The sequence below is a fragment of the Rutidosis leptorrhynchoides genome, chromosome 10 (genome assembly GCF_046630445.1).
Source record: "Rutidosis leptorrhynchoides isolate AG116_Rl617_1_P2 chromosome 10, CSIRO_AGI_Rlap_v1, whole genome shotgun sequence".
Classification (NCBI taxonomy): Eukaryota; Viridiplantae; Streptophyta; class Magnoliopsida; order Asterales; family Asteraceae; genus Rutidosis; species Rutidosis leptorrhynchoides.
This window is the reverse complement of record NC_092342.1, coordinates 331,948,464-331,965,645: the sequence shown is the minus strand read 5'-3', so window position 1 is coordinate 331,965,645 and position 17,182 is coordinate 331,948,464. Positions and strand designations below refer to the sequence as shown.

Genomic DNA, 17,182 nt, shown 5'->3' with positions numbered 1-17,182 from the left:
TATCAACACATACAAAAAAAATATCAGCACCATTACAATTGGTCATAATCTTAACTATAGTTATATCAAGCAAATATAAGTTCCAAATATATACAAGTTGTACGCTCTGGCTTCAACATAACTCCACCTACATTTCAAGGAACCCAATTTTTATATGAAAAATAACAAAAATATTTACTTTTATGTTCTTATCCACATGACTCCAAAAAAGTGGAGTACGGTATATTTTTTTTGTTCACGGATAACAAAAAGCTGTTTTGCCCTTCCATTTACAACAGAATAAGTTTATTTCCGTCGAAGGCATTATTCCCATATAAGTATTCATCAAGAGACATACTTAATGGTGTAAAATATTTTCCTTTGTTAACTTTATCTTTTTTCATTTTTTGATTAAAATAATACCAAATAATTTAAAGTTGAAAATAATATTAAAATAAATATAATTTTTTTCATTTTTGATTAAAATAATACAAATAATTTAAAGTTGAAAATAATATCAAAATGAATATAAATATAAAATATGATAAATTAAAAAAAGTCACTTGGTTTTGAGGCTTAAGGGGGGTGGGTTGGGTGTGGTGAAGTATAAAAGAGATGCCCCTATTCTTATACACACCTCAGCTCAGGTGAACTCCCCCTCACATAAACACACACCACTTATCTCTCTCTTAATCTTTTCTATAAATATTAATATCTTCTCTTTGGAGTTTGAATTATTATCAAACTCCATTGATTGATTAATTCAATTATTAACTTCATATTCATGTTTCCGGTGACCACCGTCTGTTAATCAATTCAGTTGTTAGATATTTATCGGCGTCTTAATTAAAAATGGGCGGCGAAAATGCTCTTAGTCTCGAAGGAATCAAAAATGAGACCGTCGATCTGGTATTACATTCGTAACTCATAGATCTATTTTTTTTTTTTTTTTTAATCTTCAATTTCAGTTTTCATGTTTATAATATTGTATTATTATGGAGGTTCATTTTTTTAGTACTGTTCGCATAATTGCATGTGGCGATAACTTTTCTTCACAAACAATCAACCTGATTTGCCGGTTACGAGTATATTTGAATTAATTAAAATTAAATAATTAAATTGATGATTATGCAAATTTACAGATCGATTATAGTGATACTGTGTATGTACTCTTTTTTAAAATAATACTAATCGACAAATTAGGTGTCTCTCCTTTCTGTGTTTATATTACTTTTTTTTTTAATTTCTATATGTTTCACATGATTCGATTTTGTAACTATATGTAGTTAAAGTTATTGACTTATTTCTCATCATTTTGTTTGATTTTGTGTTTTTATATGAAACATGTATATAAGTTCCGTATGCCTGGATCGATGTAATATAATATTATTTTACTGTTGATGTAGATTACAGTTTACGCCTAATCCTTCATTATCGCTATAACTTAGGGATTTTAAAATAATATCTTTTGTAGTTATTGTTTATAATATGAAGTCCATATCTGTTAGCTGAAAATTCATGAATTAAATGTCTAGCTTTTAGGGAATAGATTTTTTGCTAGTTTTGAGGACTTCCTTGAACCTCTTATTGCTATTTTTTTTTTTTTTTTTTTTTTATATATTATTTTAGAGATGATATATTCATTACGAGTATTATTTTTTATTTTGTAAACATCTACTATTAGCATGCATGATTTACTTGTACAATATAACTATGTAATGCATATTATCAGTGGATATTTAAAAAAAAATATTGTGGTGCATATATATTACCATAAATTTGTAGTTGACCTATTTTTTGTTAAAAGGTGAAGATAGACATGCCCGGGAGAGGTGCCCGTTCCATCAGGACTTAAAAAAAGAAAAAAAATTTACATTACATTTTTCTTTCTTTTAATAAAAAGTAAGATTTTTTTTAGTGTTTCCCGTCACTTGTTTCGCCCAATCTGTGGTTGGGTAAGTTCCACCACTTTATCCATGAATGCCTTTTGAGTACAACAATAATCCGTGATTAACATACATGATTGAGCTTTAGCTTATTTCATTTTACCATAAATTTAATTCTGTAAAAATAATTAAAAATTAAAAATAATATAAATAATGGAATAGTAGCGGGTAAAAGAGTCAGAGCAAAGGACGATGGAGTACTCCGTGGTACCGCAATTTACCTGTCCCTTTTAAATATAGTTGTTTCACTTTTGTTAACGATGTTTGTTTTTTTAGGAAGAAAACAGCTCTGACTAATGGAATCTGACGCATTTGTTTTATGTTTTCTTTTTATTATTCTAATATTCATCTTTTAAAGAAAAGTACGAAGTATAAATATAACTTTACTCCTAATAGTTTTTTTTATTATTATTATTATTAAAAATAACGATAACAATAAAATGAAATCTTTTCGAAGATGAAAAAGATGAAGTCTTTATTCGAAGTAGTTACGGGGTATAAATATAACTTTACTCCTAATAGTTTTTTTCATAATTATATAATAACGATAATTTTAAAACGAAGTATTTTCATTGAAAGATGAAGAAGACGAAATCTTTACTCGAACTAGTTATGGAGTAAACTTGGTACATGTTAAGAACTAGTTTTGGTTAGAGTTTTTTTTTTCTATTTTCGAGCCTCTTTTCTGTCGATCCTTTGTATCACTGTTTTCTAGTCTCCTTTTTGGAGATTAGATCTATTTATATAGTTTTCGTTTCTTTGTCAAAAAAAAAAAAAAAATCAAATTCACAGTATGAATACATTAAATGTATTCTAATGCATTAATGAAGGTAGTTATTATCGTTTCACCACTAGCAGTAACCTCTAATGAATAAAGAAAACCCAAATACAGCATGCCTTAAATGTTAGTGTAAATTTTTGCTTGCAAGTAATTGCTATGTATGTTTGTTTATTGTTAGTATTACGTATCTTACCTAATTAAATCTTTGTCTCATCATAAACTAATCTTTTGCATCTTTAATTATTATTTTTTTGAAAAGCTAATATCTTTATTAATCTCCAAGTCATCTTTAACTAAATTTTATTAAATTTTTATAAACCCTGTAGAATCATTAAAAATGTCATTTTTACATAAAGAACATGATACGATGAAGTTCAAATGTGGAGTTTAACTTATTTATCTTAACTTTATTACGAGTAGGAATGACAATGGTTCTGATATGAATCGGGTGAACTTATATTCATATACATATTCATTTAATTATATAATCCATATCCATATAAACGTAATTCATCCACGCAGGTTAATAGATATTCGTTAAATGTTAACTTTATAAAGATAATCCTATTACGAAATAAAATCATCAAAGTATTTTTAAAAAAATATTTAATATACGTAAGATATATGAATTTATACTATTTTGTTCACAATATATATTTTACATATTATTTTAGTAATAGTGTGTAGCGTACATATATGAGGATATGTAAATGTATATGCATATATTTAAGTAAATATGTACAAATCTATACGTAAATATGTATATCGGGTGGTAAATGGATATATTCGTGAATGGTAAATTATCATTCATATTTGATTCACTAATTTTTTACATCATCCATACCCGTTTCTATTAATTATAATCCATTTTGATTATCCATATCCGTTTAAATGAATCAGATCGGTTGAATATTCGATTGATCCACATCTATTGTTATCCCATTAACCGTATGTAATTCAATTCATGTTTGTGTTTGTACCCAAAATATTAAAGAGATAAAAAGTTGGTTGTGTTGTACCATGCTCACTTGTAGTACTATATGGTATGAGTAACTTCTTTCTCGTGGGGAATCGTTGCAAGCACATAACCTTATTTGGACTTTTTCTCTTTTTGATATCCGTGAACTGATTGGTTGATTAAATAAAAATGGATGACGATTTTTCTACTATAAAAATTGGTACATCCACAACAACAGTGCATGTGGATTTTTACGGTGAAAATATAAATGACCAATAAAAATAAAAAAGAGATTGGCACCTTCGTCGTGTGTGGATCCAACCTGATTTTCGTTTCTTATTTCTTTTTCTTTGTGTGTGTGTGTGTTACTTTTAGTTGTAAGTCAACTTGTGTTATACGGGCATACATCATGCTCTTCATGTTCTCATGTTTCCTATTAATATTTCATTTTACATTTTAATTTCAAATAAATAAAGTCATCCATCCCCTTGAAAATAGACGTTCACCTAATCTTGACACGCCCCCATCTCTCCATCTCATATAATACGGAGTATATTATTATTATAGTCAACTAGTATATGAAGTTTTTTCTTTCATATGATAATTTAAAATTGAATTTTGAGTCAACTTGGGCAATAAATTATAAAATTAATGTTACTCGAAAATTTATACTCCGTACTTCTTCTATAAGCCAGTGGAATGACTAAGTAATACCTTTTTTTCAAACTTTCAATACAATAACCAACTATCACTATTAAAAATAATAAACCCAAGGGGTAATTTATAAACACATCATTATATTATAACTTTATCATAACTATTAAAATAATAAAACCAAGGGCTAGTTTAGTAGTGGGGACTTGAGAATATGTAGTAAAGAGCCAATTTCAGAGAAAAAAATAGCTAATGGACATAAGAAAAAAATTGTTAAAATCCCACATATCAGGTTGGTAGTAACTATACAATTAATTTATCAAATTGTTTATTTATTTTTCCTAGTAAAAATTTATAATCTTGTTTTCCAACCTGCTACATAGTTTTTATTCATGTCCTGTTATTCTTTTATTTACTTGATAGAATAAGCTGTCAAGAAATTGTAATTTGGTTAATTGTTAGCGTTGTTCTACATGTTTGTTTCGTGATATAATTCGATGAAAGCTTATGAGTTGTGTATCTGTTGTTATAGGAAAAAGTGCCCATTGAAGAGGTGTTCGAGCAGTTGAAATGTAACCGTGAAGGTCTGAGCGCAGATGAAGGAGCCCAGAGGCTTGAAATTTTTGGACCTAACAAACTTGAGGAGAAGAAGGTATGTTAGATCGTTACAATCCACATTGCACCTCGTGCAAGCAGCTTCGGTAGGCTAACTTTAAATATGTTTCTGATTACAGGAAAGCAAATTCCTCAAATTTCTCGGGTTTATGTGGAATCCTTTGTCGTGGGTCATGGAGGCTGCAGCCGTTATGGCAATTGCGCTGGCCAATGGAGGCGGGAAGCCGCCAGATTGGCAAGATTTCGTCGGTATCATTTGCTTGCTCATTATCAACTCCACCATCAGTTTCATCGAAGAAAATAATGCTGGAAACGCTGCTGCTGCCCTTATGGCTGGTCTTGCACCTAAAACTAAGGTAGTCTAACAACACTTAGGTGCTGTTTGTTTTTTAAGAAGTTTTTGTCTGAAGATCTGCGGACCATGTCTGTAAAGAAGATTTTACATAAACGTGAAAGACTGCTTGTTTCTATGTGTGCAATATAACCTAATTCTTTCTGGAGCACTACTAAGAAGCATATTTCATCTCTCTTTTGAAAAACAAACAGTAGTGCAGACGCGAAGACATAATACATAATAAGATCTGCAAACTGAAAAACAAACAACAGCTTAAAGTAATCATAAACAAAATATGAAATCTCATTGTTATTTTCTTTCTTGTTTGCAGGTTTTGAGGGACGGTCGATGGAGTGAACAGGAGGCTGCCATATTGGTTCCTGGAGATATTATAAGTATCAAACTTGGTGACATCGTACCAGCTGACGCTCGTCTTCTTGAAGGCGATCCTTTAAAAATTGACCAATCTGCCCTTACCGGTGAATCTCTTCCTGTAACCAAGAACCCATACGATGAAGTGTTCTCTGGTTCAACTTGCAAGCAAGGTGAACTTGAAGCAGTCGTTATTGCTACCGGGGTCCACACCTTTTTTGGTAAGGCAGCACATCTTGTGGATAGTACAAACCAAGTTGGTCACTTCCAGAAGGTTCTAACAGCCATTGGAAACTTTTGTATTTGCTCCATTGCTATTGGAATTGTTGTTGAGATTATTGTTATGTACCCGATCCAACACCGACCGTATAGAAAGGGAATTGATAATCTTTTGGTGTTGCTTATTGGAGGTATTCCAATTGCTATGCCTACTGTTCTTTCGGTTACAATGGCTATTGGGTCCCACAGGCTTTCGCAGCAAGGTGCTATTACAAAAAGAATGACTGCCATTGAAGAAATGGCCGGAATGGATGTTCTTTGTAGTGACAAGACTGGAACTTTGACACTTAACAAACTTTCGGTTGATAAAAATTTGATCGAGGTTTTCGGTAAAGGTTTGGATAAGGAACAAGTGTTGCTTTATGCAGCACGAGCTTCTAGGACTGAAAACCAAGATGCTATTGATGCAGCTATTGTTGGAACCCTTGCTGACCCCAAAGAGGTATATTTTTTTTTTTGTCTATTTGTAAACGTAAATAAAAAAGAAATCCAATAACTGAGTAGTATTAAGATGTGTTAGAAAACATTTAACCATGGGTAGAAAGATAAATAAACTGATACTCTTATATCTCTTATTCTTTCTCAATCTTAAACTGATGCACAAACAAAGGTAGAAGGTTTTTTCATGTTCGGGCTACTCGGGAAGTCGAGTAATCCGACCCATACTCTGATGTACGCAATCCAACAGGATTACTCCCTAGCTGTTTCCAACCTTTCCCTGGCCACCACAAAATTCGTCCTAGACGGAATTCGAACCCGAGACCTTTTTCAAGGAACTCAGGCCCCAACCACTGGGCTATTTTGTGATGGTTCTTAAACCGGTGTACAAGACTCAAAATATATAGATATACAAGGAAGGCCCTAAGAATTTTATAGAATTCTCTAACACTGGATACATATTTAATATATTTTACTAATACATATTTAATTCTAACAAGACGAAAAAGTCTTATTCGATTATGTGTTTTTTTAGGCACGAGCTGGCGTTCGAGAGGTTCATTTCTTCCCATTTAACCCTGTGGATAAGAGGACTGCCATGACTTACATTGATGGAAGTGGCAACTGGTTTAGAGCTAGCAAAGGTGCACCGGAACAGATTTTGACCCTTTGCGGGTGCAAAGAAGACCAAAAGAAGAAAGTTCACGCAATGATTGATAAATTCGCGGAACGTGGTCTGCGATCTTTGGGTGTTGCAAGACAGGTTTGTATTGATCTATTTGTAACGTACGAGTAATACGGCTTATGTTTCTTACATGACAAATGGTTTTGGATATATTTGGTGTTGTAGGAAGTACCACAAAAGTCAAAAGATAGTGCGGGTGGTCCATGGGAATTCGTTGGATTGTTGTCCCTCTTTGATCCACCAAGGCATGACAGTGCTGAAACCATCCGAAGAGCTCTCGAGCTCGGTGTAAATGTCAAGATGATTACTGGTGACTATTTGACTATTTGACTATATACAACAATCATTCTCTCTCGAATTCAATGTTTGTGTTATCAAAATTATTAAGATAAAATGTTCATTATTGTATAGGTGATCAACTTGCGATTGCTAAGGAAACCGGAAGAAGGCTTGGTATGGGAACAAACATGTACCCGTCTTCATCTTTACTCGGTGGACACAAGGATGAATCAATTGCAGGACTACCTGTTGAAGAGCTGATCGAGAAGGCTGATGGATTTGCCGGAGTTTTCCCCGGTGAGTATTTCTTCGTTCAAATCTGTCCACATTTTTTTATATATTATTAGTATTTATTGTCAATATACATACAGAGCACAAGTATGAAATTGTGAAGAAACTACAAGAGAGGAAACATATTTGTGGAATGACTGGAGACGGTGTGAACGATGCCCCTGCTTTAAAGAAGGCTGATATTGGAATTGCAGTTGCGGATGCTACCGATGCAGCACGAGGTGCTTCTGACATCGTGCTTACTGAGCCTGGGCTTAGTGTCATCATTAGTGCCGTGCTTACCAGCAGAGCTATTTTCCAGAGAATGAAAAATTACACAGTTAGTACATTCTTCTCCATATTTAATTAACACAGTCGATTAGTCATATAAAGTCAAAATAGCATGTCCTTACTATATGGTTGTTGCGTATTCAGATCTATGCAGTTTCTATCACTATCCGTATTGTGTTTGGGTTCCTGTTTATCGCTCTCATATGGAAGTTTGACTTCTCTCCCTTCATGGTTCTTATCATTGCAATTCTCAACGACGGTGAGTTTTTTTTTTTTTTTTTTTTTTTTTTTTCTGAATATTAAATAATATCAGAATTGTTTTGCTGATCCTTTAATTCATGTGTTGAAGGAACTATTATGACAATCTCAAAGGATAGGGTGAAACCATCTCCATTACCCGATAGCTGGAAACTAAAAGAGATCTTTGCAACTGGTGTTGTACTTGGCGGTTACTTAGCTTTGATGACAGTTATCTTCTTCTGGATCATGAAAGATACCGACTTTTTCACCGTAAGATACATAAGAACTTATGATCTTAAATGCAAAATCAATAACGCATCCCACCTGTTACTGATTGATGTCGTTTTGGGGTTTGCAGGAAAAGTTTAGTGTGAAATCTCTCAGGACCAGTAAAGACGCTGAATACGAGATGATGGCTGCTTTATATTTGCAAGTCAGTATTGTCAGCCAGGCTCTTATTTTTGTCACCCGGTCTCGCAGCTGGTCGTTTGTAGAACGTCCCGGGTTCTTACTAATGGGTGCTTTCTTAGCAGCACAATTGGTAATTTTTTGTCAACTTGTTAACACATAAGCTTCTCATTGAAATTTTGTGTATACTAAAACTTATATATCTGATATATATATGCATATTTCAGGTAGCAACATTGATTGCAGTATACGCAAATTGGGAATTCGCAAGAATCAAGGGTATTGGGTGGAAATGGGCTGGTGTTATCTGGCTTTACAGCATCGTGTTTTATTTCCCTCTCGATATCATGAAGTTTGCCATTCGATACATTCTTAGCGGAAAGGCTTGGCTCAGCATGATTGACAACAGGGTATATCATATTTTACATTGCAAATTTTTTTTTTTTTTTTTTTTTTTAATTTTTTTTTTTTAATCTTTTTTTGTTGATTAGTTTTAATCTGTTTGTGATAAAAAAATAATCCTGATGACCCGAACGTTGGTTCAAGTTTATGAATTTTGGAACTGACTTTTTGTATTTTGTGCTGTTACAGACTGCTTTCACAACAAAGAAGGATTATGGAAGAGGAGAGAGAGAAGCCCAATGGGCCCATGCTCAAAGGACTCTACACGGGCTTCAAGCACCCGATACATCAAACCTCTTCAATGAGAAGAGCAGCTACAGAGAACTTTCTGAAATCGCTGAACAAGCCAAAAGGCGTGCTGAAGTTGCAAGGTACTTGATGTGAACTTTCACAGTTTGAGTTCTTTTTAAACAATTTCACATTTATTAACGAACTCGTGGATTTGTATAGGCTTCGTGAGGTACTTACGCTCAAGGGTCACGTTGAGTCAGTCGTGAAACTAAAGGGGCTAGACATTGACACAATTCAACAACATTATACAGTATGAGGAACTTTTGATAAGGGAAAAGGGTCCGAGTTTTTGTTTACCTTTTAACTTATTACAGAATCGAGGCCTACTAGAAGATCACTTTACAACTATGGTGAGACATAATATGTGATGCAATGCAGGCTCGAGTCGTTATAATTTGTGTTATCTTGTGAATTTGTTGAATATTACCCGAAGAGTGTTTGTGTCCGGTCGCTTCGTACTTGTTAGCAGTGAAGCAAAGTTGAATGTTTTCTATAACGTAGTTTCTTTCTCCGCCTTTGACTCTGTTTTATACACGTTCTTCTTTGTTTTGAATGAATTTATGTAATGTAATGAACAAAGCCAATGGTGCAATTGGTGCTTGTAATATCCAAGTTTTTTTGTGAAAGAATTTCATCTTGCAGCATCTTAACTATGTACCCACTGTTTAATCTGAAACTCAAAAGTATGCATGTATTTTTTCTATAGTAGTGTGTTTTAAGTTTCAACATTGACTTCATCTTATAATAGATATATATAGCATAGAATAACTCCTGGTATAGCAGTAAAAGCAAGACGTGTAGGTGGATCGACTCATAAGTTCCCATTGAAATAGGATCCACACAAGGAAAATCACTTGCCATTCATTGGTTATTAGCGGCATCCCGAAAACGTCTGGGTCTAAAATATAGTATGTAGTATATAACACCGAAACTTGGCTTGAGTGGTATGAGAGTGGGATTCAATTTGGGTTATTGTCAACTCAGGTTCGATTCTCACCCCAAGCAGGGTATTGCCAACATCCACCAACGCGTATGTGGGTGACAAAATAGTATATAGTATATAGTATAGTGTATAGTGTATAGTATTTGGATTGATATTGATGTTCTAAGTTATTTAGGAACCTCGATCATTTCTAATTATGTCTTTTAATCTCGTTTTTACTACAACAAAATAAATACAAGTTTGGAGCCACTTGAAGAAAATTAATGTATTATCCAATGGTGTATATATTTTTCTAGTAAAGTTCCTAAGGTTTTTTCAGTTCGGTTTGTTATGTGTTGAAAGTTTTGAGAGCGAAGTGGAAAACTAAACCGGAACCAAATTCAAATCAAAATTTCAAAACGAAAATGAAAACGAAATTGAACTGGAAATCGAATTTGATATGCCTCGGTTTCAGTTACAAATGAAAAAACCCAAAATAAATAATAAATAAACAATAAACTTAAAAATCGATTTGAATTTGACTTTTAGTTTTGAAATGGTTTATATAGTTTATAGTTTATATATATATATATGGATTTGAATTCGACTTTAAGTTTCTCCCGGATCCATTCAGGATTCAAACCCGGTCCGCCTGTCCTTCGGGATTGTTAAAGGATCGACTTCCCGTAATGCGATTTGAGTTTCCTTCCGAACGCGTATGTGCGTGCAAATGATAAGTGTTGTTGAAATAAATGCCCCCGTTCGAAATAATAATAATAATAATTTCTGAGGCTAGTGAGGAAGTAGCCACAACAAGCTTACCACGTGGCACTAGTTCAATCACAGGCTAGATAATCCTGCTGTATCAAATTCTGTGAAAACACACTGAAACCAGAAGCAGCAAACTCATTCCAACTAAAAACACTCCAATTTCTTTCTATTTTGTGCAACAATTGATACAAACACTCACCATGTATATAGCTTCATCACACCAAAGTTTCTTCGTTAACACCCTCCTCTCTACCCCCCACAAATCAAACAAATTTACCAGAAAAAATTTCATCATATCTTGTAATTTTAATAAAGATAAAGAAGATTCATTCAGGTACTTCATAATCTCAGTCTTTAGTATTAGATCTTTTTTTTTTTGAGTGTTCAAACTTATGATCCATTTATTTCTTTAATGTGTAAGTGAAGACACAAACCCATTATAGGATCGATTTAACGGATTAAATCAACCGTTAAATAATATCGAGTGCGGAATCTCAATATTGAGCTTTCTTAAAAAACCAATTTAAACACTAATCTGTTTTTATTTGAATGAACGTTTTAGGGCTAGAAATCAATGAACAATGGTTGCTAGATGATTAGGAGCATATACTTACGGCTAGGGTCCCTCAAATGGAACCTGAAACTCTCTATTTATAGGGTCTCTAACTGATCCGTACGGACGAGTTATTCAGTCATCCGTATACGATGGACTGATCCGTACGTATGAGAAACTCATATGTACGGATGTGTATAAACTTTGTATATAAACGATTACGAGCATGAGTTTGATCGACCAACAATATAATAAGCATGATAAACAACCAAGTCAATCAAACCAAATAAAACCAATGTCCATTTACAATCAAATGTTCAAATACACGATAAAAGTAATAATCACTAATGAAGAGACAAACATATAAATACACCAACACCCATTATGATAGCTTTTGTGTAGGAAATAATTATACCCATAGGTGTAAAAAAATGGTAAAAGGTAGAAGGTTTTTCTCTGTTCAGGCTATCCGAGAGGGCGAGTTATCCGCCTCATACTCTGATGTACGCAGCTTAGCAGGAGTACTCGCCGGTTGTTTCCAACCTTTTCTGGCCACCACAATAATATTTGATCCATACAGGATTCACCGATTACAAATATATGTTTAAAAAATAAACAGTTTTACAGAGAACTCTTTGTTTATAGCAATAAGCAGGTGACCATTTAATAAACTAATCCCAATTTCCAAACACCCTTATATATATGACTGGACTTGAATATTACCCACCTTACTACTAGATTAAAGGCCTGATAATTTTGGGAGTTGTAATTTAACATGTGGTAAATCTTGAATTCATACAGAGTTAATGAAAACAATCAATTAGCAAAGCTTGCGTTAGTGACAATGGCAGCTGGAGTCTTAACACTTGGATCGATCGATCCAGCTTTTGCAGCTAAATCGGGTGGTCGTGTAGGCGGTCAAGCTTTCCGTTCTGCCCCAAAACAGTCAGCCCCTCGTTCATCTTCACCAAGAATCAATAATTCAAGGTAACTTTTGTTAATAAGGTAAAGCTTATTCATCATCTTACTTTAAGCATGTAAAACGAAAAAAAATAATGATAAAAGTAAGGGGTAAAACTTGAAAGTTAACAAAAAGTAAAAGTACATATGCGACAGTCACTTTTTCTTGAACTATGTAATTTTGATTCGACATTATGAATGAATGATCCTGTTAACGATATGGTGTTTATTTGTATGTTGCTAGGACTAATATTTATATAAATCCGCAAGTTGCACCTCCGCTAATAGGCGGTTATGGTTATGGCTACGGTGGTTGGGGGTGGTCCCCGTTCTCGTTCTTTGCACCTGGCCCGAGTGTGGCTGTTGGTGTCGGAGGTGGGTTTGATACATTGGTATTGTTTATGCTTCTTGGAGCTGCGGCAGCTGTCGTTAGAAGGTTCTTTGGATCGCGAAAAGATTACGATGATGAAGATTACTAGGATGCGTGTGACCGAAATTAGCGATTAATTTCCTTTAAAAATATTATTAAGGGAATTTGAAATTTTGTGTAGAAATGGTGTATTACTATAGATGTATAAATTGTGAAACGGATTTGGTCACGTGTAATCAAAGATGGTACCTTATATGATGATTACTAGCAACTAGCAATCAACACACCACTTTAATTTCCCGAGTAGCTAGATAGCACGCCACTTCAGTTTGCATCCAACATGACGCGCTACGAAGTGTTGATTGCGTGTTGGTTGTGTTTTTCTGCCGAACACACCTCACTAGAACTAATCCTACAATAGTAGCTAATGACGTCATAGATTAAATTTAAAAAGTGAACCAACAGATATGACCCGCCTTAATTACAATGATGGCATATTGGCATGGACCAACATTTTCCATTAGTCTAAATGAGCCCAAACTTATAAGGCTTAAATTTAAATGGGCCTAAAACTATTGCCAGTTTAACCCAGCCGAAGTGGCAATCAATGAGGTCCTATTTTTTTTTACAAAGTACCCTTTATAATTAGTAGTTGTTTACCTTCAAAAAACCATAAAATCTACAAATATATGGAGTCCTATAATTGAATGTCATATACGATTTTGAAAGTATATAAATAATTTTTGTTTAAAGATAGTGGGGTAATGGGACGCCATATCCTCTATGTGGACTTGTCATTGCCCAGCCAACCTGTTTTGGCCCAAACGTATAAGGCTTAAATGGCCGCGCTAGTGCATAACTTGAATACTAGTCCGTCCACACCCCCCATACTCAACAAACTATTAGTAATTGTTCTAAGCTCTACTCAGACTTAAATCCTTAAAAAGCCAATGTTGCCTCTTACTATCTTGATTGTACAATGTACTTGAGTTTCCCACATTTGTTTTGTTCTCCGCCTTAGATTCGTTGCCACCAATCTCGCGATGTCGGTTTTGAGACTGTCTGTTACTAGTGCTAGGTCCAATACTTAATGTTAATTCCACATCAGTTGGCGTTGTTCGCTCACTGTTAATGCCACCACTCTCTCTATATGATGTATCTTCTTCAATTGGTCTTGAAAGATCAAAACCTGATATTATTCCTAAACTTCCATTGCTGATATTTAAAGTATCCATTGGACCGAATAATTCAATATTTCGTCTAGCATCATTTCTCATTGTGCCCATCAAATTTTTCTGAACATTGTACAATCGGTGAAGTTCCCTCACCTACATAGCAATTTCCACCACAAGAATATAGGTTACATCATATATAGAAATTATAGCACAAATATAGTACTAACCATAGCATACATTTTCAGTAGATATTTTACTATTTTTCTCAGGTAATCTGAACAGTAAAAATCCTGTTTATATATTTACCGCTTATTTTAGTAGCAATAGTTCTACTTTTATGAAATTGCCTAATGTTTTTGCATGATGACTAGAGATGATAAAAGTTACATACCTGGTGTTTAAAAGTATCTTCATGCTTCAACATTGTTTGTTTGATAAACTCTAGATGGTGATTTTCGACCATGGTATTTATTCTTGAAGCTAACACAAGGCAGGTTCCACGAAGCGATCATCTACAACCCGAAAATGTCTTGAGGGCATTCTCTACTTTTCCTACAAATAGCCATAGAGAACGTCTCAATTTATATCCAAAATTGGTACAATAATATGTATGAGAAAGAGTACTATTTCTAGTTATAAACTAGTGCTCACACAACTTAACGACAAAATCACATCAAGACGTTTAAAAGTTTTTGACATTTTATTCAAGATTTTTCTTTGACGACGTCAATCACATTGCTCCTAAGATAAACTGTGATGAAAAAGTAGTTCTCCGGTACTATAAAATAAATTGGTGATAGAGGTAGGTTCTCTAAACTTTTGTAAGATCGTTTTTAGGTCCAACAACATGTAAAATATATAAGCCCAATAGTTAGTTCTCTTTTACTCTAAAACCAATCAGTAGTGATAGATGGAGGTTTCTCTAAACTTATATGCATACTTTAGTTTAATTTCCTATGTGTGACAACCAATTATCTCCAACAACAACCCGCTCCTATGTGCTCTAAGACCACCACTAACACATCGTTATAGGGCGCTTTTGGGTTCATCATCACTACAAATCTTTCTTCCATCACGTTTGTTACATCACCACTATACCCCACAAAAAGCCCATCACACTCCATCACACATATTTTCACTATAATGGTCTAAATGCCGTTATTGTGATATGATATGCATCACAAAGTTGTATCTTACAACTCAATAATGCATATCAGAATGAGTTGATATAATCTACGTACAAATCATAACTAACGTGGATAATGTTAGCATATGTAAGGCACTAGTGAAAGTGGGGAGTGGAGACAATGGCTAGTTGAACCCAAGTCAGAAATCTCTAATATGTGATGACTTAAAAAGTCAAAATTCAACCACTGCACCATGGACGATTTGAGTCATAACTAAAACAATCAACATCTATAAAAAGTTAAACAAAATTTTGCATATACTCGAAATCTCTTGATCCTTGCCAAAAGTAAACCTGAGATTGTTGCTAGCCACAACTTTTATAGGTCACTTTTTGCGATCCATCTTCTTGAATCTTGATCACGATAGTTCATCATCATTCATCAAGCTTCTTGATCATGATAGTTCATCATCATTCATCAAGCACTAATTGCAAGATACGAGTTACACTGTCTGATTATGAAATCTACACTTTTTTCTTGAATTTAACAAATTTGGAATGAACTACAATCTATCCCGTAAGAGATATATGTTTCCATACACTTAACTGAATATGAAAACGGAATAAATTAATAGTCAAATCGATCCCGAATCAATAATATAACATGTACTTAATCCACACGTTAGAAGTGCACCTTGTTTGGCTTAATATGTATGACGATTACATCATAATTTTTCTGTCTAAAACGTAAGCTGATCTATAATAGACGTGTCAAAAAGACTATTTCGTCAAGATGAACAGGTCTAAATGGTTAAAGATCAGGTCTAAATCATCCTCTTTTTACATCTAAAACAACATGTCACAATGCACATATAATTAATTCCTCCATACAACTATACAAGTTCTAAAGATCGTAACATTAAGTATTTTATTCTCAAATTCCTATCGCATGCATTCACATTTACTTCAATACTACACATTTTTCAGAGATGAATAAGATGATACCTTACTTTAGAATCGAATTAGCAAAATAAATTTACCCCTATATAGAAAACATATATACCTGCTCATAGCGAAAAGTGAAGAGATCAAAACCACATTTTTGCATATATCAAGGATCTCTTCTCGCCAATTTTTAACACTCGAAAAGAACTAATTAAACTTCCTCGGCAGAACCCGAGAGTAAGTATGACCAAATATATAAAATCTCCAAAGAAAAAGGAGACAGAAAGGTATATATCTTGTAGTCTCCTAAAGTTTAAGATTTGTTTGAGAAAACAACAACGTTTGTAAAAGGTTGATGAATCATATCATATCCAGATCACGGATGTCTTAATAATTCAAGATTGACAGGCTGTGAATTAGCTGAGGGAGTATGTTAATTAATTACATGCATATATATTATACATATATACATGTGTTGTTTTGAATCTTGGAAAGAAGCCAGAACGATGGTGCCGATTTTTTATTAAAATAATGTTAATTTTGTCATCACATATATTACTGGATCAGAAGATGGATTGGGATGAATAATATTTTTTGAACAGTTATTAAATGAGTAATATTATGGTTGGTGTTGGCCTGCATGTGGACAATATATTCCGGACAACACTTGCTGGAAATCAGGGATGCTGAAAGCAAACCTACAAAAACTCATAGTTGAAAGTTTCCAGCCTACAATCTAGAAGCTCACCTTCTAGATGTTCAAAGTAGCCTTCTTTGAACACCATGTAGAAGAAGCAAAGATGAACACGATGACGGCCGCCCACCATCTCCGTTCACACCCTTCCACCGCCATAGAATTTTTACTATAAATAGAGGTGCAAACCTCAATTGTAAATCATCCCAAATCATTCAGAGAAGTGTAATCACAACCTAGAGAGTGTGTGTGAGCTTGAGAGTTTTTTTTTGTAAGAGTTTTGTAATACTCTGTAAATCTATTCTTGTGAGTAAAAGAGTTGTTTTTCTCTCAAATTTATATCTCCCAACGTCCAGGCGATCCCCTCTTCCTAACAAGTGGTATCAAGAGCTTGGTTAGAGACGTTGGTCGAGTTTTGGGTTTTCTGAAGTTTTCTCAAAATCC

At 33.9% G+C, this 17,182-nt stretch overlaps 2 protein-coding genes across 2 annotated transcripts; both read left to right on the top strand.

Annotated features, from left to right (window-relative positions):
• The first annotated feature begins 615 nt into the window (after positions 1-615).
• Positions 616-9,866, top strand: LOC139873112 (plasma membrane ATPase 4-like). Its single transcript, XM_071861045.1, has 14 exons — positions 616-888; positions 4,851-4,970; positions 5,053-5,289; positions 5,599-6,360; positions 6,892-7,119; positions 7,207-7,351; positions 7,453-7,617; positions 7,692-7,930; positions 8,026-8,140; positions 8,231-8,391; positions 8,480-8,662; positions 8,757-8,939; positions 9,121-9,302; positions 9,382-9,866. The coding sequence occupies exons 1-14, from the start codon at positions 832-834 to the stop codon at positions 9,476-9,478; spliced, it is 2,874 nt and encodes a 957-aa protein (XP_071717146.1). The 5' UTR covers positions 616-831; the 3' UTR covers positions 9,479-9,866.
• Positions 9,867-11,015: 1,149 nt separating this feature from the next.
• On the top strand, positions 11,016-13,072 carry LOC139873093 (uncharacterized). The gene is made up of 3 exons (XM_071861029.1): positions 11,016-11,249; positions 12,270-12,455; positions 12,673-13,072. The coding sequence occupies exons 1-3, from the start codon at positions 11,116-11,118 to the stop codon at positions 12,905-12,907; spliced, it is 555 nt and encodes a 184-aa protein (XP_071717130.1). The 5' UTR covers positions 11,016-11,115; the 3' UTR covers positions 12,908-13,072.
• Positions 13,073-17,182: the final 4,110 nt, after the last annotated feature.

Excerpts from the sequence above, each read along its gene's own strand:
- LOC139873112 (XM_071861045.1), top strand. The coding sequence starts at position 832 with ATGGGCGGCGAAAATGCTCTTAGTCTCGAAGGAATCAAAAATGAGACC. Across the intron at positions 6,361-6,891 it reads CCCTTGCTGACCCCAAAGAG|GCACGAGCTGGCGTTCGAGA; the intron begins GTATATTTTTTT and ends GTGTTTTTTTAG. Across the intron at positions 7,352-7,452 it reads AAATGTCAAGATGATTACTG|GTGATCAACTTGCGATTGCT; the intron begins GTGACTATTTGA and ends ATTATTGTATAG.
- LOC139873093 (XM_071861029.1), top strand. The coding sequence starts at position 11,116 with ATGTATATAGCTTCATCACACCAAAGTTTCTTCGTTAACACCCTCCTC. Across the intron at positions 11,250-12,269 it reads GATAAAGAAGATTCATTCAG|AGTTAATGAAAACAATCAAT; the intron begins GTACTTCATAAT and ends GAATTCATACAG. Across the intron at positions 12,456-12,672 it reads CCAAGAATCAATAATTCAAG|GACTAATATTTATATAAATC; the intron begins GTAACTTTTGTT and ends GTATGTTGCTAG.